Source organism: Pleurodeles waltl, chromosome 1_1, assembly GCF_031143425.1.
Source record: "Pleurodeles waltl isolate 20211129_DDA chromosome 1_1, aPleWal1.hap1.20221129, whole genome shotgun sequence".
Classification (NCBI taxonomy): Eukaryota; Metazoa; Chordata; class Amphibia; order Caudata; family Salamandridae; genus Pleurodeles; species Pleurodeles waltl.
In genome coordinates, this window is record NC_090436.1 from 704,209,184 (window position 1) to 704,235,278 (window position 26,095).

At 44.6% G+C, this 26,095-nt stretch overlaps 1 protein-coding gene across 2 annotated transcripts in view; it reads left to right on the top strand.

Moving 5' to 3' along the window:
- Nucleotides 1–26,095, top strand: part of GRAMD2B (GRAM domain containing 2B) — a 424,374-nt gene that overhangs the window by 300,839 nt on the left and 97,440 nt on the right. For both annotated transcript variants that reach the window (XM_069227207.1, XM_069227215.1), the window contains exons 4-5: nt 4,612–4,681; nt 21,335–21,438. In XM_069227207.1, the coding sequence (XP_069083308.1) occupies nt 4,612–4,681; nt 21,335–21,438 (174 nt within the window). The remainder of the gene's footprint in view (nt 1–4,611; nt 4,682–21,334; nt 21,439–26,095) is intronic.

Genomic DNA, 26,095 nt, shown 5'->3' on the forward strand with positions numbered 1-26,095 from the left:
GCATTTTATTTTAAGGAGGCCTCTGTTCGACGTGCCAGGCATGGTATGACTTGGGCAAATCAGAAGCTGGCTATAGAAACGAAAGATTATTTGCATCCACAAGAAAACTTGCATTCCTCCTCTGAATGGGTGGTAACCAGCTATTGTTGGCTCTGTCTGGTTCTGACAAATGTCAGTCTTTAAAGAGGGAGCATCTGGAAACACATGTATGTTCACCACCAACAGATGTTCACCCTTCAGAGGTAAATAGACCTATGTTATTTTATAGAATTGTTTTACTAGCATTTCCCATTATCAAGTGAATTATGTGGGGGTAGGTATGCTGTGGCATGTCGACTCTAGAGCAAGAATCTCCTTATCAGTTTGTTGTATCTGATTACATTTTAATCACATTCCTTGTGCTTCAAGAAAAATGCTGTTGATATGCTGACAGTGACTTACATTCTCTGCATGATCTGTCACGGTGGGATTTTGACTTTGCTACTCTAAATGTTGTTACGGTAACGGGCCCTCAATAACCAGGTACACCTTTCTTGCTTGATAGCATCAATTTGACATTTAAAATGTTGGGTTCCACGTGAGTTGAATCCGCCAACACTACCAGATCTTCACCACACTTTGCATGTTATATAGTGACGTTCTTTTTAGAAAATAATCTTCTTTATTAGAATTTTAAGAAAGTCTACATTCTAGTGAAGACACCTAGAGGGTGCTTTGTTTCCTTATTCTGAACACTCAGCAGCAAGGAATGAGTAACACATTACTTCTTTTTCCATCATTCTTCAGAAAATCTGCAGTCCAGGCTATCTGATTAAGGAATCAATCTAACGTTTTAATCCTTCTCTAGGCACTTTCATTATTTTCATCCTGGGTGGTTTGTCTTTAATTCAACGGCTTCTCCAGGTTCATACTCGGAATGGACCAACAGATAGAGCCAGAAAAACTTATTTTTTCAGTCTAATATTTTCCCCAAGATTTCCATTCTTTTTCGGGATTTTTTATCCTGAAAAATCCTGTCCTTGTACCTTGATCTGCCCTTGTATAAAAACGGATTGGGATAGGAATGTGAATGAATAATGCAGCAATACCTTTGTACTGAATCTTTTCATCACCATCTGACATCAGTACACCTTCAAGCGAAAACGTGTAACAAAGGGTTCCACCCATAGGTTTTGATTTTCATGAATAGTGTCAGGGTGGGATAATGCTAATCTACACATCTTTACAAACACTGGTATAAAAACGTATATTCTATGGAGAGATGCTATGGGGAGTACTTTGCTAGTTTGGAAGTTTTCAAATTTCCCTGCTCTTACTATGTCAGTGGGTTTAAAACGGAAATATCTTGACAAATGTACTGCCTTTCTGATATTCCCTAATCTTGGTCTTGACTCAAACGCATTAGCAGTAATGGCTCACCTAGGTAATGTTCCCCAAAGATAGACTTATCTGACTTTCCTGTATCATACAGCTGCATATTGGACCAGTGTGGCTGATAAAACTGACCCATGATGCCTTTTTAATTGAAATTTGCAAGCAACTTGAGCAGCTCACTGGTCATCTTTTCCTAAACTTCAAGACATACCACACACCTTCCTTGTTGGTACAGAAAAGTCTTATGTAAGATTATTCTTGTAGTACCCTTATAATATATCTGGAATGTCAAAGTCCTAGCAGTTGATTCTGATGCCCTAACGTTGGAGACACTCTTGCTCAATATAAGTTATAAAGCACGGTAGAATTATATTTTGGCACTTTTAAAGACCGATTCCCTACTGTCTGCCAATGGAGGATCTTCAACGTGTCATTCATGTAAAAAAGACTCGATGCTGATTTCTAGATGAGGGACTCTGATAATGTGACAAGTCATTGGAAGCTTTTCACTAGAGCTCACTCCTTCTACATCTTTAATTCTGATGTGCTGTGCGTGCTTTTGTCGCTTTATTTTGTTTTTGAACAATTTAGCCCGGCACTAAAAAGGGAGGGTGACCTCTACCCTACACAAACTCAACAGTAGTTTATGCTAGGCATCCAGTGGGGAGCTTACATAAAAGCCATACTATGTGAATTTCTTGTTTTGTGAGGTTGAGTATTTCATGACAGATGGCCCAGTCAGTAGCCCCAGACAGTTGGCACACGTTCAGTTTCCGTGCAGGCCACTTACCTCCCGTGGAGAGCTCAAAATAGCTAGTCAACCCAGCTTAAATCGAGCTTGATTTAAAAAAAAAAAAAATGGAACTGGCCTGAAAAAGGTCACATAATTTCAGGCTTGTATGTGATCCAAGCTTCAATAATCCCTTATTTGTGTGTCATCTGAAAGAGACACCTCTGTACAACTGATTACTATGTGCAAATGTTGGATTTTCGAGTACTTTAAAACCCTGTGGTGTACAGGATCATTAACAAAAGTGCGGTTCTTTCCCAGAGCTAAACCAATTTCTCATGGTTTAGTAAATCTTCACAGAATTTTTGGAAAAATGGACTTCGTCCAGAGAGAGAACTTTTTTTTTTTTTGCTTGGAATCCCAGACCCTTGATGAAGTTGTTCCATCAGAAATGAATATCTGTATTTGTGCCTAGCTCTTTAAAGGTACAATGTTTCTCCTTTGTCTTTAGAAATAGTCAGGATCCAGTTGTTTGTTCCCTCCAGAAGATCACCGCCTTTAATAAAACCTTATCAACACTTTAAAAGCAATCCTTAGCTGGGCTGTCAGTGTGGTGATCCCCTCCCCCAAAACTCTGCCCCTCCATAATTGTGACCAGATTGGAGTATGGCAAAGGATGCTTTCTTTTCTGGAATGCTACAGACCCCACCCACCACACTATCTCTGCGCCCCTCCATCTTTGTCTGGTGACTGAGATAATGAAGGGTTGGCCCTCTTCAGCATGTACCTGAACTGACTGGGCCTGGGTGTAGAACATCAGCAAGTAGATGGATGAGTGAGTTGATATAAGAGCAAGAATGTACACTCATGTTTTCGTTCCAGGGTCTGAGTGTAGATCAGTGGAGGTGAGCCCAGAAATAAGCCTCTGGTTCCAGCATGGCTTCTGAGAAGCCCACTAGCAAGTCTGGACCGAAGTTGCTGGCAGTGGCAGTTTAATCAATTCATTGTTTCTTATTGTCTAGTGCAGTTGCACTAGCTGACTCTGGTAACCTCTTATCTACTTGCACTGATCTGCACTGCTCAACATGTATCAAACAAGTGTTCCTGAAGAAAGGTTTCACTGGTCCCGCTTAGTGAACTCAAGACTGTCGCAAGCACCCATGCCAAGTTAAAGGTCAGCTGAGGCAAAACAGGAAGCGTGTATGCTTAAAGCCAAATTCCTAGTGTAGATGTGCATTATGCACTGCATTTGTAAAAGCCTTACTAAGTAAGCTGGAAAAGTTACACTACATTAATTCATGCCTCAAGGCATTGAGTTATACACCGGCTATATCACTTATCTAATGAGGGGTTAAGAATGAGGGGCAGCCCATCAAAATGAAAGTGGGCCCAGATGGACTATTGGCTGTATTGAACATTGCTTTCCTACGGACTATTGCTTTCTTTGAGAATTTTGAGTTACAGCTGCGTGTCTGCTCAGTACTTTCAATAAAGATAGAAACACATAATTATTTTTTGTTGATTGCCATGCTGATAAAGTTGCCTTCTCTTTCTGATTGAGGGCTGGGAAACGTTCTTCTTTTTGTTCAGGTCCTTTTGTCTGCCTAAAGAAAAAAAGCATCTCCATTGTGGCCTTGTTATGCTCAGAAAGCAATAGTTCTTAAACTAATGATTATTTCCCCGGGGTAGAAATAGTTTTCTTTCATCTTCGCTGCCCTTTTTCTTTGAGATTGGCAAGATTCCCTATTTGTAGAAGGTCCTTCTAAATGTGTGCCTCTGATGAGGATCTGCACCTATGAAAAAATGTTTTAATAAGAGACTTGGAAGTCTTCTGTTGCAAAACGTTTTTGATGAAAATGAAGCAATTCTGTAAACCACATGGCTAGTTTGAAATTATTTTATCTTGTAACTTGAAGCTTGCAGTGTTCTGCAAGATGATGATCTAAAGACTCCAGATGCTTGCCAGGACATTTTGACATTAACGTAAGTGTTAATGAGTGTCCGATGCCAAAGATATTTTTTCACTGTTTGTCAGTAAGAATTCCAGACAACATAAACTGGCATATTGCAGGATGGTGGAGGAAGACGTTGGTTACACTGGGGATGATGCAACTTTGTACACAGTTTTTACATTTTGGAAGTATGCTCAATATAGTTTTTATGTACAACTCTCCATTAGCTAGTGAAACACTGCTCACATAGATGGATTCAAATTAGCTTTCAATTGTTCATCAGTTTAATTTTTTTTATATTTGTGCAATTTTGTGGTTTGCTTTGGTGTCCACTTACTTAATAGTGCCAATTTATGGTTCACTTGTGCTGTTAGCAAGTCCTGTAGCTTCACATAATATTACAAAATCAAAACTATGACCTCCAGGCCCTCTCTCTTTTAATGCCTAGTTTTTTTCGGTTTATTTGTTCACTTTTGCAGTGCTGATGTGAACAGTTGTATTAATTAAAAAAATGATCCTCAATGAGTCTTGACTTACCTCTGTTTTTATTTGTAGTTTTCCAAGGCAAATGCGCAATTTCACAAACTATTTCAGGATGTACCAAAGGAAGAACTATTGAAGCAAAGTAAGTGACTTATGGCACAGCACCCTAAATGTTGCTTTTCTTGTTCAGGCTTTTACTCGTTAAGGATTGGGTAACAGCACCATGCACTGTTCTATGACCCATGCAATACTGTGTGGCAGTGCTAGTGACCATACTGTTTAAGAGTCCATAACCTTCAAGGAAAACATTAAAGGTAGGGTAGAGAAACAGTATACTTTTTGTCTTTTTTTTTTTAAGGCTGGTGTAGAGCATTACTGCTGGTAATTGCCAAGAGTTGTCAACTTAGTTCCCTGACAGGTGTGCCCTAAAAGGAATGGTTGATTTCTCTGCCATATTTATTGTTCACAGGATGCATTGTGCTGTAGCAAACCTAACAATTGCATGGCTGGGGTCTTTTGAGTTGGCATCTGTTGGAGATGGCCCTCTCGGCGGGGTCAGCCTGCCACTTTTTGCCTTTTTTCCTCCACTTTTTGCTGAATTTGTTTTTGTTGGCCTTAACTCTGTGCACTTTAGCACTGCTAAACAGTTCTAAAGTGCTTGTGTGCTCTCCCTAAACCATTGTTTGATTGGCATATACCCAGTGGGGCATATTCAATGTACTTAAGTCCAGAGTGAAGTGCACTACGTGTGCCCAGGGCCTGTAAGTTAAATGCTGCTAGTGGACCTGCAGTACTGCTTGTGCCACCCACTTAAGTAGCACTTTGAAACATGTCCCAGACCTGCCATTGCAGCCTTAATGCAGTGTTTCCTTGCAATGTCGACTTAGCATTTAAAACCCCTTGCCAAGCCTTTTTATTACATATGAGTAACCCCTAAGGTAGGCCCTAGGTAGCCCATAGGGTAGGATGCTATATAATTAGAAGACAGGCCATATACCTTTGTTTTCCATGCCCTGGTAGTGGAAAAACTCTCAAACTCTTTTTTTCACTACTGTGAGACTTATCCCTCCCATAGGATGACATTGGGGATTCCTTGTTACATATAATAAGGTTTAAGTCCTGGTTGGAAAGGGGTAGATCTGTCATGTCTAGTACCTATGGAATTGTAATAAGTCATCTTTAATGGTAAAGTTGGATTTATGATTACAGTTTTGAAATTGCCACTTTTAGAAAGTTGTCATTTTCCTGCTCTTAGCCCTGTGTGCCTGCAGCCTGTCTACAATACTGGGTGAGTCTGAAGTGAGTCTGGAGCCAGGGCAGGAAGAAATTACCTCTGTGCACTTCAGAGATTCTCTTGAAGTTACCCCCACTTCAAAGGCACAAATGGATAGAAGTGCTGGACCGCTGACCCTATCACCTCCTTACACTACAGGACCTGTGAAGAAGTCTATCAGCAGGAAGGACTACTGTGCTGCTACAAGTTCTGGCAGTCTGAACTGCCACTGGTTGTTACTTCTGGCACCACCCTCACCCCCGTCACCCCTGAGAGCCTGGCCACATCTCTTAGTCACCATCAGCCCCAGGAGCTTAAAGCGTGGGATGTCAACATCTACGGGGATCCCCAACAGAACATATTTTGAGTCCAGCGGAAGAGGAAATTCCAATATAGCACTGAGTTCCTATAAAATCATGGTTCACTGTACTGATCACAATAAACCATGTGTAGTATTTTGAGCTGTATTAACTGCTGATGAGCTTGTATAGCTGCCCTTTGGGGATGCATCAGCGCTGCTTCCAAGTCAATGTCATCAAGGTCCCCTGGCATCTGGCATTTCCCCAGAGCGGCTGGAAATGTGAGGGCCTGCTTTTGTTACTGGGTGTGGTCTTGTAGCAGTCCAGAGTTCCTTCTATATTCAGGCAACAATAAAAGTGTGAAGATAACTCTGATCTCATTGTGGCTAAAGCAGAGCTGTTTCTACGGTGTTAGAAAGATCCCCAGATACTTGAAGCCGTCCATGGCCCCCACCCAACTCCTGCGGTAGTAATGATCGGGCCACCTGACCCTTTGGAGAATACAACACAGATTTTTCACAATTGATCTTTTAGCCTGTGTGCCCCGTGGTCCCCAAAGATCTGAAAGAACTCTGGGATCATGATTTCCGGGTCAGTGTTACACAAAAGGATATCATCTGCATAGAATAATATTTCTTTTCTACCTCCTCTGCAGCTGATTTGCCAAAATCCCCTGACAACTGGGTGCGTTCTCACCATGCAGGCAAAGGATCCTGCTGCAAGGACACATAAAAGCAGGGACGTGGGACATCTGTCAGGTTCCCCTTTCAGTCAGCAACTTGGAGAACATCACCCCGTTCGCTCTAACTGCTGGCATGAGATCCTGATACAGCACCCCCAACCACCCAGTTTCTGTAGTTTGGGCCGAACCCAAACCTCTGTAGTGTCTGCTCGAGGAAAGGCAATGTACTGTGTTGAGCGACTTTTTGGCGTCTGGTTAAAGAAAAACATGTGGAGCCTGTTGGTCCTACGCTGTTGCCCACCATTTTTGTGCACATCGTTAGTTCAGCTGCATTGACCTAACAGGCATGAATCCTGATTGATCTGTGTATTAAAGGCTTGTTAACTTGCAGAAGCTGCGTGGCGCTCTGGAGGTCGGGAGGGAAGCGTCCCTTGTTCCCTCACATCCCTGAACAGGCTCAACAAGTGAGCTCCCCAACAGTCTGGCGTACTGTTTATATAACTTGGCTGAAGTGTCGTTTGGTCCTGGTGCCTTGTCGGGTCTCAATTTTGCAATAACCACCTGTACCTCAGTCAGCATTGGATCCCCATCCAGGGCCTCCTACTTATTGGATTTTTGGAGTTTGGGGTTTTTGTTCATAAAAATATAGAATCTATTTTTCTAAACTGATATGGAGTCTTTTGTGGTGTTTTCATTGTTCTACTGTTTGATGTGTTGCACAAATACTTTACACATTGCCTCTTAAGTTAAGCCTGTCTGCTCTGTGCCAAACTACTGTTGGATGAGCACAGCTTAATTTAGGGTGTGTATCTGCCTTACCGTGACTTGGATTGTGGTTCTTGCTTGGACTGGGTGCATACCTTTGCCAACCAGAAACCCAGTTTCTAACAACATCTTTTCAATTGATGGTATCGGTCTTTTGTGCTTATGTAATTAAAATAGTGATCTCTGTTGACAGCAATAATGATTGTTTTGTTTAAGTAATAATAGATCTCTTTATGGCTATCCCTGCAAAAATGTAATGCTGTAAAGGCCCTGACCCAAGACACATTTGAGTGCCTTTTATACTGAGGTTTAAAGGCCTTTAAGTATCAGTATAGTCATAGGCAGAGGACTACAGTACTATTATGACATTCCACCTACTGATTGTCAGATGTTATCAATTGGAAAGAGAGAAACAGAAAGACAGTCACTGGGATGTTAGAGCAGAAGGCCTTGTGGGAAGCTCAAGACACTTAAATACGAAGTCTAATTTTTGTGACAATATAAAGTTCCAAAATAAAACCTCAGATGAACATAATCCTGTTTATCATCCTGGCTAGTCAATGGGTAAGATGTGAATAAACACTGGCCTGGTCAGATTTGCGTTTGAGGCAATAAGGATGTAACTCAGTAAAAGCACAAAAACGATCATATAGTTTGGAGTGTTTTCATTCTCCATACTCCAGAAATGCTTTTCAGTCCTGACCAAATCCCCCACCCATACTGTCAATTGTATGTAAATGGTTAACACTTCCATGTATTTTATTTGTCTGCTCAGGCATACCAGTATGTGAGCACAGTTTATGGAACAAACGCTTCCCCTAGCAGCTGGGACAAAAACAAGAGATTTTTCATTTTGCAAAGTAACAGTTTGCTCAGCAACATATTGGGTGGAAATTAACCCTAAGGCTGTGGCAATTGTTTACTTTTGCCACCTCCAACAGTACTTTTGTAGATTGTCACTCTGTCGTAGAGCTCTTGTCATGGGGATGAGTGTGCTGGTTTCATACACAACCGAATTCTCATTGTGACCAGCAATGAAAAACAGATAAAAAGACAACTTTTCACACTAGTGAATCTAAAATCCCTACCTGCGGTACTTAAAATCTACATGAGTGATAGCAATGTTAGCCCTAACCTGCCTGTACTAGTCTCTGCAAGGAAGACCCATCCCTATACCTGAATATTAAGCGGGGTTTTATGTTGGTCTGCTGGCAGTCCTCCCAGGTGGTCGGAGCAGCAAGGCCAAGTTTAGCAGAGCTGTGACGACATGGTACAACATAAAATGGCTGGCCAGAATATACCCCCCTGACCTGGTTTGTGGCAGCTTGTTGTTGTATAACAAAACACGTTGTTTTGAGAACTTCCCTGCCATGATAATGTGTCTTTTCTGTGTAGGGTAGACATTGTACTCTGTGGACCAGCAATGCTTGGTGAACAATCACACAGCCTTGAGCTGAGCACAAGATTAAGACCCCCATTACGAGTTTGGCGGAGGCCGCCTCCCAAACTTGTACAGGCGGCCTGAACACTGCCGGCCCTATTAGGAGTTCACCCCAGGGCGGCAGGTGGAAACAGTGTTTGGGCCTGCCGGCCCTGCGGTGAACATGGCTTTACCATTGACGCCAGCTCGTATTCGAGCCTGCGCCAATGTGGCGGTGCGGCAGGTGCAGCAGTACCCGTCGTGCTTTCCACTGCCCAAATTAAGCGTGATGGGGCTGTTCATGTAGGCCCTGGTACCCCCTTTCCGCCAGCCTTTGCATGGTGGGGCAACCACCATGCAAAGGCTGGCGGAAAGGGGGCTCATAATCCCCAGGGCAGCACTGCAAGCAGCGCTGCCCTGGTGGATTTCAACCGCTGAGACCGCCAGGCTGCTGCCTAGCAGTGCCAGTGGTCTGAGCATGGCGCTTTCCCCACGGTTGTAATGTTGCGACCGGATCACCACATTGGCAGTAGTCAGACCTGGACTCTGGCAGTCTGGTGACCACCAGGGTCAAAATTAGGCCCAAAATGTTACACAAAAGAACTAATAACAGTCTGCTAGGTAAAAGGTCACAGGCCTAGAGCTAAAATAAATGTGCCCATGCAAAGCGCTAAAATAACCACACTATAATTCCCATTCCATAGATTGAGATCAATATGATCAAGAACCTGGTATCTCAGTTGCAGCCTGTGAGGGATAGTTGAATGTATCAGGAAATATCTTCTTCCTGGCTCAAATAAGCAGGGTTACAAAATTCTGACCAGTCCTCAAGCAGCCCAGATGCAATCTTGATTTCTAGATGCGTAATGTGCCCACGCCTGATAAGCTGTACCACTGCGTGTAAACAGTGCTGTGAAAATAGATAGTTCATGAGAGATTAACTTGAGAAGAGACTGGATGAGGAGTGGGCTCATGGTGCTTAAGGAGGGAAATGGCCTCCGAATATACTGCCATTTTCAAATTCACAATCAGTGAGCATCAGGAGCTAACTGATCGGCAGGGGCATCAGCTGATCTGCAAAAGAGACAAGTAATGCAGTTGTTACATTCAGGAATGAAGTGCCCATGCAGGTGTAGCCGGTTGAATTGTTCCTCCCACTCAAATGGGATTGTGGTCACTCTGCTGTTAGAGTTGGTGGGCTCATGGGTGCACACCCTACATGAAGAATATATTTAAATCCTGCTTGTACTGCTCAGTGACTAGCAGGAAATTGTTGTCATTGCAGATTGATTGTTGCCAATCTTAGGAATAAACCCAGTGTGGTCAGTTTCTTTTAGCCCTTAGCTCTCTTCCTGACACATCTGTAAAATGATTCCTACCAAACAGGCATGCAGCAGACAGCTTGCCAGACCCGTTGAATGATCTGGTACTGGAAAGGCTTCCCACTGACAGGGTCTCAGGCTGTAGTTGTGGACCGGAAGAGACGCAGCATGTTGATGATCATTGGCGGTAGCAGGAACTGCTCAGTTTGCTGGTCCAGTGTCTCATGTATAGAAGTTCATGACCGGCTTTGGCAAAACTGGTGGGAAATGCAGTTTGTACCTGGACACGGATAGAATTGATACAGTGAATTATTTATTTGCCACATTCTAAAGTTATATCATCATTCAAGCCAATCAAGCAAAACCGGAGATATTGAAAGAATTGCAGGAAGGATCATGGGCCTGCCAATCAGTTTCATAAAGGCCCATTTTAATGCATACTTCGAACTGCAGATTCTTCACCTTGTGAATACACTCGGGCACCAGACTTGTTCCAGAGAATGTTCTCAGAAATTCTCTTGCTTGTCAGTAGGCGGCATTGTGCAGTTCTGCGTCCGGTCCATTCAATCCCATATGTGACGTCGGGCCCTTACCTAACAGCCGTTAACACATGCTGACCTCAGTTCCTTATTTCCCCCGCACCATCTGACGCAGATCCAGAGCTCACTCCCTACAATTCTTCCAAGCCTTACAAACTTCTTCACCCATATTTTCTGTCCAGTGTGCAAGGGATATAGGTTGTAAACCATGCAGATATTGCCACAAACAGATGTAGGTGACAGACTCCCAACCACACTCTCCCCCTGTTTCAGTGACAAGTGTGGGAAGATGGACCCGAAGGTCGTTCGAGACTATGAAGCTAAAGTCTACGTTTCAGAACATTTTCAGAAGACTGAGAAGGTCCGGTCTCATTTGAGGGCATGGACATGCTGCTGCTACAGAGGCTGTTCTCAAGATCCACCAGTATGTTAAATAAATCACAGAAACACAAGAAGTTGAAGCACTACTCTCCTTTCTCCCACAACTCTAATCATGAGGAGTCGAATGATGCCCTGGGTACCGCCAAGCTGCAATCTTGGTCTCTGTCCTTGGAACCACCTCTGGCTCCCATCCCAGTGCACCCCATCTTCCTTGGGCCATTGGTGACACAGAAACCCCTCAACGCAAATTCAGGTAGGCCCTAGAAAAAGTATTTGGTAGCCAGCTGGATCCCTTTAGTGTGTCTTTGGGCCCTAAGGATAAAAGGTGGCCTCCAGATGGTTTATAGTCAGTGGATTTGCCCCCCTGATGCTGACTTTGCCACTAGAACCTTTGCTGAGTCCCCCACATTTCCAGATGTGGTGTCAAGCCCTATGCCACTTACGACACTGGTGCCCCAATGCTGGAGAAGTACAATAGTCGTTATGGACTCTGAGGGCCTGATCTATGGCAATAAAAATGTATTCTTTAATCTACTGGATGCCAGTGGGCTTAACGCATCCCCTGACACTGGCTTCCATTCTGTAGCTACGGCTGCAGAGGAATCTACCTCCTGTGCCACACTTGTAAGGAGAGCACCAGAATAACTAGATGTTACTCTACCAACTAGCGATGCAAAACCAACATCGTCACCTCTTCTAGTTATTTCACCCAGGACAGGCAAGGCAAGACAAGAGTCTCTCCAACAGATGCATAGTTAATAGGGAAATTGCATAATCCTTCTCCGGGCAACCCCTGCCTTCCCGCTCCAGCACCCTACTCTAAATTAGATTAAACCCAAATGTGTGTCTGACCACCCCTCTAGACAGAGTTGAAAAGCATCTTCCTCTGGGGAGAAACTGATGCATCATACATAGTGAGCATCTTGACAACTGTCCCAGATGACATTAAGCCTAATCTCCAGTGTCTTATTTATGGTGGCCAGTATGCAGCAAAGCACTCCATCCTATCTGACCTGGGCACTACTGACTGTTTGGGTAGAGCAGTGGGGACCAGTATGGTGCATGTTCACCATGCTTGGATTTGCTCCACAAGTTTTTTGGGTGACGTCCAACTGTCCCTCATGGACATGCCATTTGATGGCACAAGTCTCCTCAGATACAAGACAGACACAGCCCTGGCACTCTTTAAAGTAAGCAAAGAACCGCAATGCTCGCTTGGGTTGGCATTACCTGTGTGCCAATTTTCTCACTAGTTTTGCCCCTTTTAAGCCTTCAGAACAAGGTGTTAACAGAGACCACACCAGACCTGCCGTCAATATCAAGCTTTTTGAGGCAGAGTCTGGGGAGCCGTCTGTCCCTATCCACGCCTTAGGGGTAGCAAGCTGCCCAAACCACTCACCCCTCACTCCGCAGCTGCAGGAAAACCACTTTAATTTTCCCTCCAATTGGCCAAAAGGAGATCCCATTGCCTTTTACCTCCCTTGAAGGAGTACCACACCCAACCAGCAGGTGCTCCAAATTGCCAGAATGGTTACTTTCATCCCTTTCTTACCAGCATACCCCACTCCGGACCTGCCTCCTACACCACAACGCCTCTTGGAGGACGATATGTCTATAAGCTGAGAAGTTAAAGCTTTTTAGGTCAAGGGAGCCATTGAGAAGGTACCGCCATCAGAAACTGGCACTGGTTGCTATTCCAGTTACTTTCTGGTGCTGAAAAAGGATGGAGGCCTCTAGCCTATCTGTGATCTTTGCCCTCTGAGCATTTTCCTCAGGAAGGCCCAGCTCGGAATGCGCACCTTGGCCTAAGTTTTGTTTTCCCTTGATCCATGAGACTGGATGGTTGCACTGGATCTGCAGGATGCCTTCTTCCGCATCCCGTTCTGCAGTCTCACAGACTCTACCTTCGGTTTTAGGTGGGCCACAAAAACATTCAGTTTTCTGGACTCCCCTTTGGTCTTAACATTTCAACTCGGGTGTTCATGAAAGCGATAGTATCAGAAAGACATGCAAGGGCGGTGGCTACAATGTGAAGGGTCAACATTTAGAATACCCACCAGAAAGATTGTTAATGAAGGTAAGAAACTTGTTCAACTAGTCTTTGGGGTACGGGTTGGCCAATTTGACAAGATTGCCCATGATAAAGCATCAGGCCACGTAAGACCCATTTCATTGCATATCAGAGACACCTTGTTTTTCAGAGTGCTGTTGTGCAGCTCATCTTTGCCTGAAAGCTCAGAATGTTGGCACAATAATGTTTTGTCAAATCCCTAAAATTTGTCCATACTTCATGAAATACAGTAGATGGAAAATGAGTACCTTTGTCACTCGCTATTGAGAGTGGAATTCCAAATATGGTGCTGTCTGGGAGCAGTTTCTTAGCTACAGTAATTGCTTCAGATTAGGTACAGTTGTAAGCTTGGAACCATCCAGACAACGGACACACTGACACATTAACATAGATTAAAAAAATAGGGCCTCTGGTAGAGACTTCTAGTTGCATATTCCTTACCTTAGAATTTGCCTGAGGCGTCAAAGTGGATCTGGAGATTTTTCTTCAAGAAGTACCCTTGCCCGTCGTCGGGTGGCATCTGTCGACTCCACGTCCGTTTTGATCGCCGTGATAACGTTGCAGTCGTATATAGGCACCACCCCAGCGTGCTAACATCAGTTCTTTTCTTTCCACTGCAGCCTATGCGCAGATTCAAACAAGAGCTACCCTCAATCCCTTTTTGACTGACTTTTCGACCTTTTTGTCAAAGTTTTTGTCTCTTGGTGCGTCAAGACATCTTCCCGCAAGACCGGATTCAAGCCCTGTAACTCCTGTCACTACATGATGTCGGTGACAGATCAGCACCTTGTGTGCTTGTGGTGTCTGGAGCGCAACCACTACCGGAAATCGTGCTCAGAGTGCCATGCCATGAACTTGAAGGCTTTAAGAGAGAGGACCCTAGAGCTCATGGTGGCCTTGTGCTTGGCTTTAGGTCACAAGACTGCTCGCAGAGCCACCACCACTAATCTTCATCCCACGCCAACAAACACTCTTCAACCTCACCCCATTGCTCTGATGATGTGACACTGGAGGAGTGTCGTCGCTCTAGGCCTCTATTCTTGGGACCTGCTTCTGGGTCGGCTCTGTGCTGCCCTGAGTTTCTAGGAGCTGGAACCACTTCTGCCCAACTCGGGGAGTTTTATGACGCCATGCGCCCTATTTTTGGGCAGACTGACCCTCCTCTGTCTACTTCGGGCCCAGTACGGTCAGAGGGGACCCCCTCTGGTTCCGCGCCAGTGGCTTCAGCCTGGGCTCCAGGGGACACCTCAGGATCCGTTATCGGATCTGTACCAACGCTGGTCGTACCATTGTGACCTTCCCTGGCACTGGTAAAAAGGTTGACAATTGCGACGACGGTCGGGCCCACGATCAACGTCAACCCCATACTCATTCCTGACTCTGACCTGAACCGATGTCACTCAATGCCGATTTCATCTTCGACTGGGTCTTTGTTGCCCAGGTTGGATACTGACCCTTATGCTTATGGGTATGGTGAGAGTGTGGAGGGGTCATTGGACCCAAAATGGGCTGGGCTCAGGAATTGGGCAAGGCCAGTGGTCTAGACACCTTTCCTGATGCTGGCATGCTTTCTCTCTCTACTGTGGCCACGGAGGAGAGAGCCTGGTGGTAAGAGCGGCTGAGGTCCTGGGCCTCGAGCTGCTTCTTTGGCTGTCCGGAATAACCTCCTGACTGAGGTACTTCAGTCTGGGACTTCTACGTCAGAACTCATTTTGCTCCTTAATGAAGTCCTCACTGATGTCCTGCTGAGGACATGGTCTAAATACAGCACTGGGGCTCCTGTTAACACGACAGTCGCCTGCCGCCATAGGCCTGCTCTTAATGACCCAAAATTCCTGACCCAACATCCTACGCCTGAGAGCTTAGTCATCCAGGCTTCTTCCTCTTCTGGCGCATTCTCATCCGCACACATCCAGATAGGGAATCAAAACAACTTGTGAAGAAGTTGTTCTCTTCCTCCACTCTGGTGTTGCGGTCCATGAACACTGCAGGTCTTTTGGGGTTCTATTCCCATACTTTATAGGATACGGTAGCGCAGGTGCTGCCACAATTCACCGAGAAGGCCCAGATCGTTCACTCCCAAGCTGTTGCTGGTGAGAGAGATGCAGCCAAGATCACAATACGATTGTGGGCTGGATATGACCAACTTAGTAGGCAGATTGGTTGCGTTGACGGTTACCTTGAGGCACCACGCTTGGTTAAAGGGGTCTGGCCTTTCGGGGGACGTCCAGCAATCGCTAATGGACATGCCCTTCAATGGCACCCGTCTCTTCGGAGACCAAGCGGACTCGTGTTCGAGCGCTTTAAGGAGTCTCGGGCTATGACTTGGTCCCTTGGCCTCACAGCTGCTCCTTGTCACCCTCAGTTCGCTTTTCACCCCTTTCTTGGCTACAGAAGGGGCACCCAACTGTGCCCATTTCCCTCCATCCACTGTGCCACACATGCTGCCCAGCCTCTGCGTGGCTGCAGATGCGGCATCCAGTATGCCCGTGGATCAGGGAGCCAGTGGTTGGCCCACCCCCGCTGCAATTGCCTAACCTTCCTAGTTCGTTGCTCCATCCTAGACCAATTAGAGGCAGGATTCGCCATCACCTGCCCCACTGGGAATCCATCACGATGGATAGGTGGGTTTTGCAAATTGTCAGAAGGGGCTACTCCCTCCCCTTCGAGACTACTCCTCTGGCCATGCCAATATCCTGCGATATGATGTCGGAGGATCGCTTGGCACTTCTCCGCAAGGAAGTTAGGGTGCTCCTGGCCAAAGAAGCCATAGAGAGGGTCCCTGTGCCAGAAGTAGGTCATGGTGGTTATTCCCGCTGCTTTCTGGTGCCCAAGAAGGATAAGGGCCTTCGCCCTATCCTAGACCTCCGGTCCCTCAATCCTTTTCTCAAAAAGGAGAAATTCAAAATGCGCACTCTGGCTCAGGTCCTATCTTCCTTGGACCCTGGCGACTGGATGGCAACGTTGGACTTTCAGGATGCCTACTTCCACATTTCCGTCCTGCCTGCGAACCGACGTTACTTGTGGTTCATGGTAGGTACCGAGCACTTAGTTTACTGTGCTGCCCTTTAGCCTTACCAGCACCCCTCAGGTGTTCACGAAAGTGATGGTGATGGTAGCAGCTCATATATGTAGGCTAGGGATCTCAGTCTTCCAATACCTGAATGACTGGCTGTTAAAGGCAGGCTTGCTTAAGGCTGTAGTCTCCCACCTCCAGACTACAGCGAACCTCCTGTATTCCCTGGGGTTCACTATAAACGTGCTGAAGTCACACCTGACTCCCTCTCCGATGCTCCCTTTCATTGGAGCTGTTCTGGACACAGTGCAGTTTCGGCCCTATCCTCCACAGCTGCGAGTCCAGGATATTCAGGCTATGAGCCCAAGGTTTCAGTCTTTGTCCTGGGTTTTGGTGAGAATGACTCTGATGCTGCTGGGCCTAATGGCCTCCTACTTTTCACACATGCCATATTACATATGCAGGATCTACAGTGGAACCATAAGTTTCAGTGGGCACAGCATCAGGGGAATCTCTCCGACATGGTGCAGATCTCGGAGGGAACTGCGCAAGATCTGCAGTGGTAGCTTTCGAACTGCGATGAGGTTAAATGCAGACCTGTCTCTCTTCCCCAACCAGATCTGACAGTAGTGGCAGAAGAGGCGCTCCTGGGATGGGGCGGCCACATGGGGGAGGCAGAGATCAGAGGTGTCTGGTCTCCGGCAGAAACAGGGCTTCACATCAGTCTTTTGGAGCTCAAGGCAATCAGGTTTGCATTGAAAGCATTCCTTCCCTCTCTTAAAGGGAAAGTGCTGCAGGTGTTCATGTACAACACCACCCACATGTGGTACTGCATCAAGCAGGACGGGTTTGGGTCATGGACCCTTTGTCAGGAGGTTCTGCACCTCTGGATATTGTTGGAATGTCAGGGCATATCCCTGGTGGTTCAACATCTGGCGGGTTCTCTAAACGCCAGAGCAGACAACCTCAGCCGTCGATGCATGGTTGATCACGGTTGGCGTCTCCATCCAGAGGTGACACAAGGTCTCTTTCAGCAATGGGGAGAACCTTGGCTAGATCTGTTCACCTCCACAGAGAAAGCACAATGTCAGCTATTTTGTGTGCTGGAGTTTGCAAGGTGGAACTCGCTCTGTGACGCCTTTTCGTCTCGAGTGGAACTGAGGACTGCTATACGACTTTCTGCCCATACCACTTCTGCCCAAAGTTCTCAAGAAGATCAAGAGCAACTGGGCCCAAGTAATTCTTGTGGCTCAGAACTGGGCACGAAGAGTATGGTATCCCAAGCTTCTGAGCATGACTGTCAATCCTCCCCTCAGACTGCCTCTTTGGGAGGATCTTCTGTTGCAGCAGCAGGGGACAGTTCTCCACCCGAACCTGTCCAGTCTCCGCCTTCTTCCATGAAGATTGAACGGCAACAGTTGACAGCTTTTGACCTTCTGCCCGAAGACTGTAATGTTCTCTTGGCAGCCAGGCGTCCTTCCCAACAAAACAAAACGGTATACACCTTTCTTTGGAACAAATTTGTGGCGTGATGTACTAACAAGTCTGATTCCTTTTCTGCCACAAAACAAAAACAAAATAGGGGATTTATTGGGTCCTGTACATGATACTCCCGTACATGTAAAAAAAAAAAACGATGTACAGTACCCCAGAAGATGCTGCTAGTCACTACCTATTCAGGGATGAATCAGCTGGTCCCTACTAGTGTTCAACACTAGGAGCAAGAGCCCTCACTGGCCTCTCGGCTACATGCTTTGTCATCTGGGTTTGCTCCTCATCAGGCCGGGACTGTAGTGCCTGCCGGGCCCCTCAAGGGGGCTCTTTGCTGGAGATCGTATGAAGATCTTTGCCGGTTGTGAGTTCAATAATGTGGTATTGATAGATTAAGGTGTTAAAATTGACTAGGGAGAACCAGTAGTCAGATCTTTATTGAGAATATGGAACCTCTGCCAAGGTTAAAAACAGCCAAAGTAAGGTGTACAGATTAATAGATTTGTCAAGGCAAGCAAGCCCGTTGCTAACCCCATTGGGCCTATCCTTCAAAATTGAGGAAGGTAAGAGCTGTCATGTGTTTAATAGGTAGTGAGGAGCCGCATCTTCTGGGGAACTGATCCCCTTTCTGTGCCTCTGTCTGAGGTTCTTTTATTTGTACTCTCCCTTGCCTAGCAGGTCTCTGCTTTGGGCACCCTTAAGGTTTACCTGGCTACAATCTCTGCTTTTCTAAGACTACCAGATAAACCCTCCTTGTTTAAATCTCCCATTGTTGGGTGGTTTCTCAAGTGTCTTACCCACATGTTTCTGCCTACCCCATTCATAATGCCCCAGTGGGATTTGAACCTGGTACTCACCTGCCTTATGTGTGCCCCACAGAAACAGCACCTATAGACACTTCATTCTGAGCAGATTAATGAGCAACAGATTTGACAAGTAGCACATTTTTGATTGGATCTTTTGCTTAGTTGAGGATACCTCGCCATACCTCACCATAAAGATCAGTGTAAATTGTTACAATTTTCTGAGTCGCTGAAATGTAAATGACGGTAAGGGCTACTAAACCAGCTACTTGAACAGTGTGTTTTCTGGTAAACATCTGCTGAACAACTTGATACATAATCAGCAACCAGGGCACCCTTATAACTTCAGAGACTTAGGATCACAGTTCGGTAAATTGCAGCAGTGAGATCACCAGTGGGTTTTGTTACATAAGCAGTTCTGAGTGAAACATCATGCTGTTCCCCCTTAAGGGTGGTAAGGAATAAGGAAGCTGGGTTTAACACAGGGCCGTGAACCAGTGTGATGTAAGAGACATAACAGTATTTCATACTTTCACAATCTAAATATAGAAAATTGTTTGTAGTCATCAATAGTTCAGCCACAGCTTGTGGTACATTCACAAAAGTGAACCAAGTACAGTGTTTTCCGATACTTCAATGAGATGGACTGCAGCGGCGACAGCATGCAATCATTGAGGAAACCCTGGTGCCACAGCACCAAGAACAGAAGTATAAAAGGGAGGCTGTTTGTTTTGATCATCATTATCTAACACCAGCATTCCAAAGTCAAGCCCTCCTTCCAATGGCATTGTAACTTGTAATGGTTTGGTGTAATCAAGCAGTCCTTATGCAGGTGGAGAGGATATTGTGTGGTGGTTTTTTTTTGTTTTTTTTACTTTTTTTTTTTTTTTTTTTTCAGTCACAGGACAGCACAGCCTTATGAGTTTACTCAATTAGATCAATGTATGCATTATCAGTGTTTACAATATGGTACCCCATTTCACCACTACGTACCTTATTTTGCGCACATCCTGCTCTGCGACTTCACCTATGGAAGAGAAAATGGAAGGCAAACGAGAACAAAATAATGTAATGAAATCATCAAACATAACACTTCAACCCCAACCTAATGGTTCGGCACACGCAGTAATCACCAGTTGAATTCCTGATGTCATCCATCTCCAGTCATTCTCCATTTAAGATTTCAATTTCTGCCGGACAGTTCTTGGCTCCCCATCCACTGTATTCCTGTATGATGCCATCTGTAACATTCACAACTTTGCATTTCGTAGCAGAACTTCATTCCCAGTGGCTCATTCTCAACCCGTAGTCTAGCCGTAATCTCCCACATTATCTTCAAACATTTACAACAAAGCATCCCACAATTACACACTTTCTCCGACACCCTTTTATTATTTTCTGTGCAAGAAATCACCTTCGAGCTCCGGCGAGTCTGACATTTGAAGCCTGGCTAGACCTCCAGACTAGTGATATGTAAATATTTGCCAGTACCACTATGAAACCAGTAAATAAAAGGATATATTTTTTCATCAGTCTGGCTCATAGCTCACCAGGCACCTGAGGAATAAATTAACATAAAGGATGAGTAATGCATTTTAAAACATTTATTATAATTATTAACTGGATTCATGAAGAATGTGGGGGCACATTTGTGACCTGGCTGTGGGCAACCAGTTATGCATTTGTGTATATATAGACCACAGATGTAGATGTAAAGCTATATAGTGCTGAACAGAGTGAGGTAAAGAATCCAAAGGAAGGAGCAAGTGCTTATAATTCCTTTTAACTTTCAAAATTCAAGTTGGCTTCAACTATTTGAAGCAAGTTCGTTAATGGAAGATCAAAGCTGTCTTGCTGGTGGGGAAGAAGTTGGGTTGCAATATCCAGCAGAAGAAATAGCTTTAAAACAATTACATCGAGTAAACTACTTGGAAGAATTCACATAATCTAAAAAAGACACATGATCACTAGTTGGGTTTTTTTCCACTAGCAACATGCCAATTTTTATTTATGAAGAAAAAGAAGCACAGCCCTGTTCTAGTTCTGTTAACTCATACAAGCCATGCAGATGATTTCCACAAGGATCATGTTGAAGGAAGTTGGACAGTTCCAGTTTAGATCAACTCCTCTTGCTGTTAAGACTTCGTGCAGAAGTTAGAAGTATATTTATCCACAGCCCTGTGTCCCCAGAACTAAAAGGAAAACAAGTTTCACTCCTGAGTGCTTAAATATCTGGGAGCATTCATTCTCCATCGGGCTCCTAGATCTCCACTACTTACGGTCTTCCCAGAGGCAAAATGTGGTTATTCACAGGTGGGTACTTGTGCTCTTGTTTAAGTCAGCAAGGAGCAGAAGGCAGTGGAAGAGGGACGTGTAGCATAGCTGTCTTCGTGCTACCTCTTGGGGTAAATATATGGCTGCTCAGAGATGGGTTTGGGGTTAGTGAGTTGTCTACTCTGTTTTTTGCACAGCCGTCATTGTGGAACAATGAATTAGAAACTTTGTGCTAAATGAGCCTAAACGGAATAAACAAGTTGAGAAAATGTGTTCAAGAAAGCGGAGGCAAACAGTTTAACCAATGTTGAAAGGTTTTTGACCAGGCGCGACAGGGAGTAGTGATGGGGCTACAAAAATTAATATTGTATGTGGTGATGCAAGTAAGGTTCTTGTCTTAAGCAGAACGTTAATCCTAATGTATTGTCTTGGTAACTATATTTCTATCTTTGATATCAGGTTTCACCTGTGCACTTCAAAAAGATCTCTTGTATCAAGGGAAGTTGTACATATCTGAAAATTGGATAGGATTCCACTCAAAAGTGTTTGGTAAAGACACAAAGGTTAGTATAATTGCAAAATCCACAATAAATATATATGTATCAGTTGTGTAGTATTTTCTGCAATGTTAGATCGGTGCTAGAAAAGTAAGATGTTAGGAACCACTTGGAATCATCAAAGGTGCTTTGTGATGCAAGCCTTGTAAGTTCCCTGTTTTCCTCTGGCCATGTATTGTGTTGCTTTAGCCCTGTCCAAAATGGCTGCGATGTTAACAAGTAGAGACGCACTTTGGTGCTTAGTGGAATGAGAACGCTTGAAAGGTAGTCAACAACGTTCTAAAGAAACCAGTTCATGTTGGCATTCCTAGTGCCCTTGGACCCACGTATAAAGTAATGGAACAGTTTGTATGGTTCTGCCAATCAAATCCGTATGTTTGATAGTCTGCACAGTTACGAGTTGCTTAATTTTTCAACCTTTTCATTTATTGTAGGTACCCTTTTAAAAACAAATAGTTTATTTTTGATCGCACATGCTAACAAAACCTGTGGCAGAAGTTATCTCCCGGTTCCCCACCCCCACATTTTAGTTTGAACATTTGTTTGATTCAAATTCTAGTACTATCCATGAGCATTAGTGAGAGCCTTAAACCCATTATAATGAAACGCTGACTAGATTGTTCAAATTCTTCTTCCTCTTACCTCTCATTAATTGATGTTTTGAACATGCATAGGTTTAATTTTAGTTGTGTGTGTACTTAGTTTTGATCGTGAGCGAAATACCTACTGGGCCTGTTAAAACAAATACATCTTTAGCATAGCTATTGTAGCCCTGTAAGCGATATGGATGTAAATAGAATGACTACTCCTTTTTTTAGAATCCATAGAAAGACAGGAGTCTATCACTTTATGCAATCCAGCTTTTCAGAGATTGCCATCAAGGAAGGCGTGCAGTGTGTGGGGTGGGGTGGGTTATGGGTTGAAAGCAGCAGTGAAAAACTACAGACGAAGATGGAACAGTCAGAGTACAATTAACTGTATTGAGATGAATTTGCCTTTACATGTTATGAAAGATTTAGAGGAAGTTTGATCTGGGCTTAGGGAGGCTTGTCGATCTCTTTAGGGAAAGCAACAGCATTTCGTCATTGATGGTCAATTATGGAATTTTCCCTGGCTTTAACACTCACTACTGCATTTAGTGCACTAGGAATGGAATGGATAATCAATTAATTCATTTGGATGTCATGCCTTTATTTTGTTTGCCTTATCATAATATTTAGATTAGAACACTACTGAGCAGCTTAAAAGGTTATTTTGAATGCTGGCGGTAGGCCTTGATGGAACAGCCTTGCCCTGGTTAACATCTTTTCTGAAAGATCAGATGTTTCAGGTCTCATCGACTTAAGACTTCTGTTTCGTCTCCCGAAGCATATGTCTGTCTCCCACCTTCTTCAAGAGCTTTATTGGCTCTCGTTCTCAAAACATATCCATTTTAAGGCGTTGTAGTATGTTTTCAAAGCCAGAGTCAACACAGGCCCCCGCGACTTGCAGGAATTGGTGCGGCCTTGTCAGTCCGATTGAACGTTGAGATCAGAACCTAGCCTTGTGTACCTGACCGTGTGTACTGTTGCCAGGTTCCACTTGACCTGCATGGGCAGGACGCTCTTTCTCCGGCACCAAACTCTGGCATTCCCTACCTGCAGCCCTGAGAAATTGTACGTCTCTTCTTGCAGTCTGTAAAGGATTGAAGATCTGGCTGTTTTCAATTGGTAATCTGCTCTGCTATCTTTAGCTCTGTGCCGGGAAACCCTTTTTGGGTAGTGTTAGACTTTTCATCCTTGGCGTGGTCTCCCTTAACATTTTGCCTCTGTTACCCCAGGTTGTTGATGTGTGCTGGACTCTGATTTTGCTGTTTTTGTTACTCTGGGCACTTTACCACTGCTAACCAGTGCTAAAGTGCAAGTGCTCCTTTACACAATGTGTATGTGATTGGTTTATCCATGATTGGCATATTTGATTTACTAATAAGTCCCTGGTAAAGGGCACTATAGGTGCCAGGGCCTGTAAATCAAATGCTACTAGTGGGTCTGCAGCACTGGTTGTGCCACCCACATAAGTAGCTCTGTAATCATGACTCAGACCTGCCATTGTAGTGTCTGTGTGTGCGCAGTTTTACCTGTAAATTCGACTTGGCAAGTGTACCCACTTGCCAGGCCTAAACCTTCCCTTTTCTTCCATGTTAGACACCCCTAAGGTAGGCCCTAGGTAGCCCCAAGGGCAGGGTGCAGTGTATGGTTAAGGTAGGACATATAGTCATGTGTTTTATATGTCTTGACAGTGAAATATTGCTAAATTCGTTTTTCACTGTTGCAAGGCCTGTCCCTAGGTTAACATGGGGGCTACCTTTAAATCTGATTAAAGTGTAGATTCCCTTTGGGAGCGGATGGACATGGAGCTTGGGGTCTCTGAGCTCACAATTTAAAAACACATCTTTTAGTAAAGTTGATTTTAAGATTGTGTGTTTGAAAATGCCACTTTTAGAAAGTGAGCTTTTTCTTGCTTATACCATTTCTGTGACTCTGCCTGTGTGGATTCCCTGTCTGGGTCAGTTTGACAGTTGGGCTGGTTGCACCTCACACTAGACAGTGACACAAAAGGAGCTGTGGTGTAGTCTGCATTTCCTGATGAGCCATCTGTGCTAGGAGGGAGGGGAGGAGTGGTCACTTACACCTGAAAGGGCTGTGCCTATCCTCACACGATGCAGTCTCCGACCCCCTGGTGAGTGTCTGGGGCCTGGCCTGGGCAAGGCAGGATTTCACATTCACTAGAGACTTTGCTTTGGAGTAGACCTAAGAAATTGGGTATAAGAAGGGCACCCAAATCCACAGATTTTAGAACACTTCTGGAAACAAGAGGAACCTCTGCCTGGAGAACAGCTGAGGAGAAGTGCTGGCCTGCCTGTGACTGTGCTTTGTGGAGCTATCCTGCAGTTGCTGCTTCTGCCAGAGTAAGAGGGCAAAGACTGGACTTTGTGTGCCTTCCCTCTTGTGAAGAAATCTCCAAGGGCTTGATTTAGAGCTTGACTCCTGTTGTTTGAAGTCTCAGGGACAGCAAAGACTTCTCTCTGCTAGCACCTGGAGTCTCTGGAGAGACTCCTGCTCTGAAAAGTGGTGCCCTATCCAGTCCCTGGGCCCTTGAAAGGAAAGCTGGTGGAAATCCAAGGAAATCGACTTTGGACCGACGCCGCTGCTGAATCCTGGTGACGCCGCCTGCACCCGACGCCATGACCTTCGCTGGAACGCGACTCTCTTTGCAGGCCCGATGCCGCTGCAGCCCCGCTGAAGTCTGCGACTCTGTGGAAGTCGCCGCACCACGTCGTGACCGACACCGCTAGAAGTGCGCGGATTCAACGTTTCGCACCGACGCCTCGATCCCCGACTTCGCGCATCGACTTGTTTTCACTCTTCACCAAAGGTATTGTGCTTGGGGTTCTACGTGACTCTGTGTCCGGCGCCGCTGGTGTCGGCTTGTTGGGAACGACTCCGTCACGACGCCATGTTAACACCTCATCAAAGCATTTTTGTTTCTAAGTGCTATTTTTAATTTAATCTTTAAAAATTCATAACATGACTTGTGTATGTCAGATTTTTTTCGTTTTGGTCTTGTTTTGTTTAGATAAATATTTGCTATTTTTCTAAACTGGTGTTGTCATTTTGTAGTGTTCTCATTTAGTTACTTTATTTGGTGGTACAAATACTTTACACCTAGCACTCTGAAGTTAAGCCTACTGCTCTGCCAAGCTACCAAGGGGGTAAGCAGGCGTTAGCTGAGAGTGATTCTCTTTTACCCTGACTAGAGTGAGGGTCCTTGCTTGAACAGGGGGTAAACCTGACTGTCAACCAAAGACCCCATTTCTAACAGGTAGCTGTCCTCTTTATAAGATTATAAAATAATAATAATGCTGACGTCCTGGAAACAATAATCAATGTAAGTTTACTTGTTGAATAATATAATGAGCTTCGTTAATAAGATAATCAAATCTTTGTTTAGAGGCTGTTTTTAAAACAAAATGCCTGTCAGTTCTTCGTTTGGAAAACAATTTAAAATATACAGGGAGTGCAGAATTATTAGGCAAGTTGTATTTTTGAGGATTAATTTTATTATTGAACAACAACCATGTTCTCAATGAACCCAAAAAACTCATTAATATCAAAGCTGAATATATTTGGAAGTAGTTTTTAGTTTGTTTTTAGTTTTAGCTATGTTAGGGGGATATCTGTGTGTGCAGGTGACTATTACTGTGCATAATTATTAGGCAACTTAACAAAAAAAAAATATATACCCATTTCAATTATTTATTATTACCAGTGAAACCAATATAACATCTCAACATTCACAAATATACATTTCTGACATTCAAAAACAAAAACAAATCAGTGACCAATATAGCCACCTGTCTTTGCAAGGACACTCAAAAGCCTGCCATCCATGGATTCTGTCAGTGTTTTGATCTGTTCACCATCACCATTGCGTGCAGCAGCAACCACAGCCTCCCAGACACTGTTCAGAGAGGTGTACTGTTTTCCCTCCTTGTAAATCTCACATTTGATGATGGACCACAGGTTCTCAATGGGGTTCAGATCAGGTGAACAAGGAGGCCATGTCATTAGATTTCCTTCTTTTATACCCTTTCTTGCCAGCCACGCTGTGGAGTACTTGGACG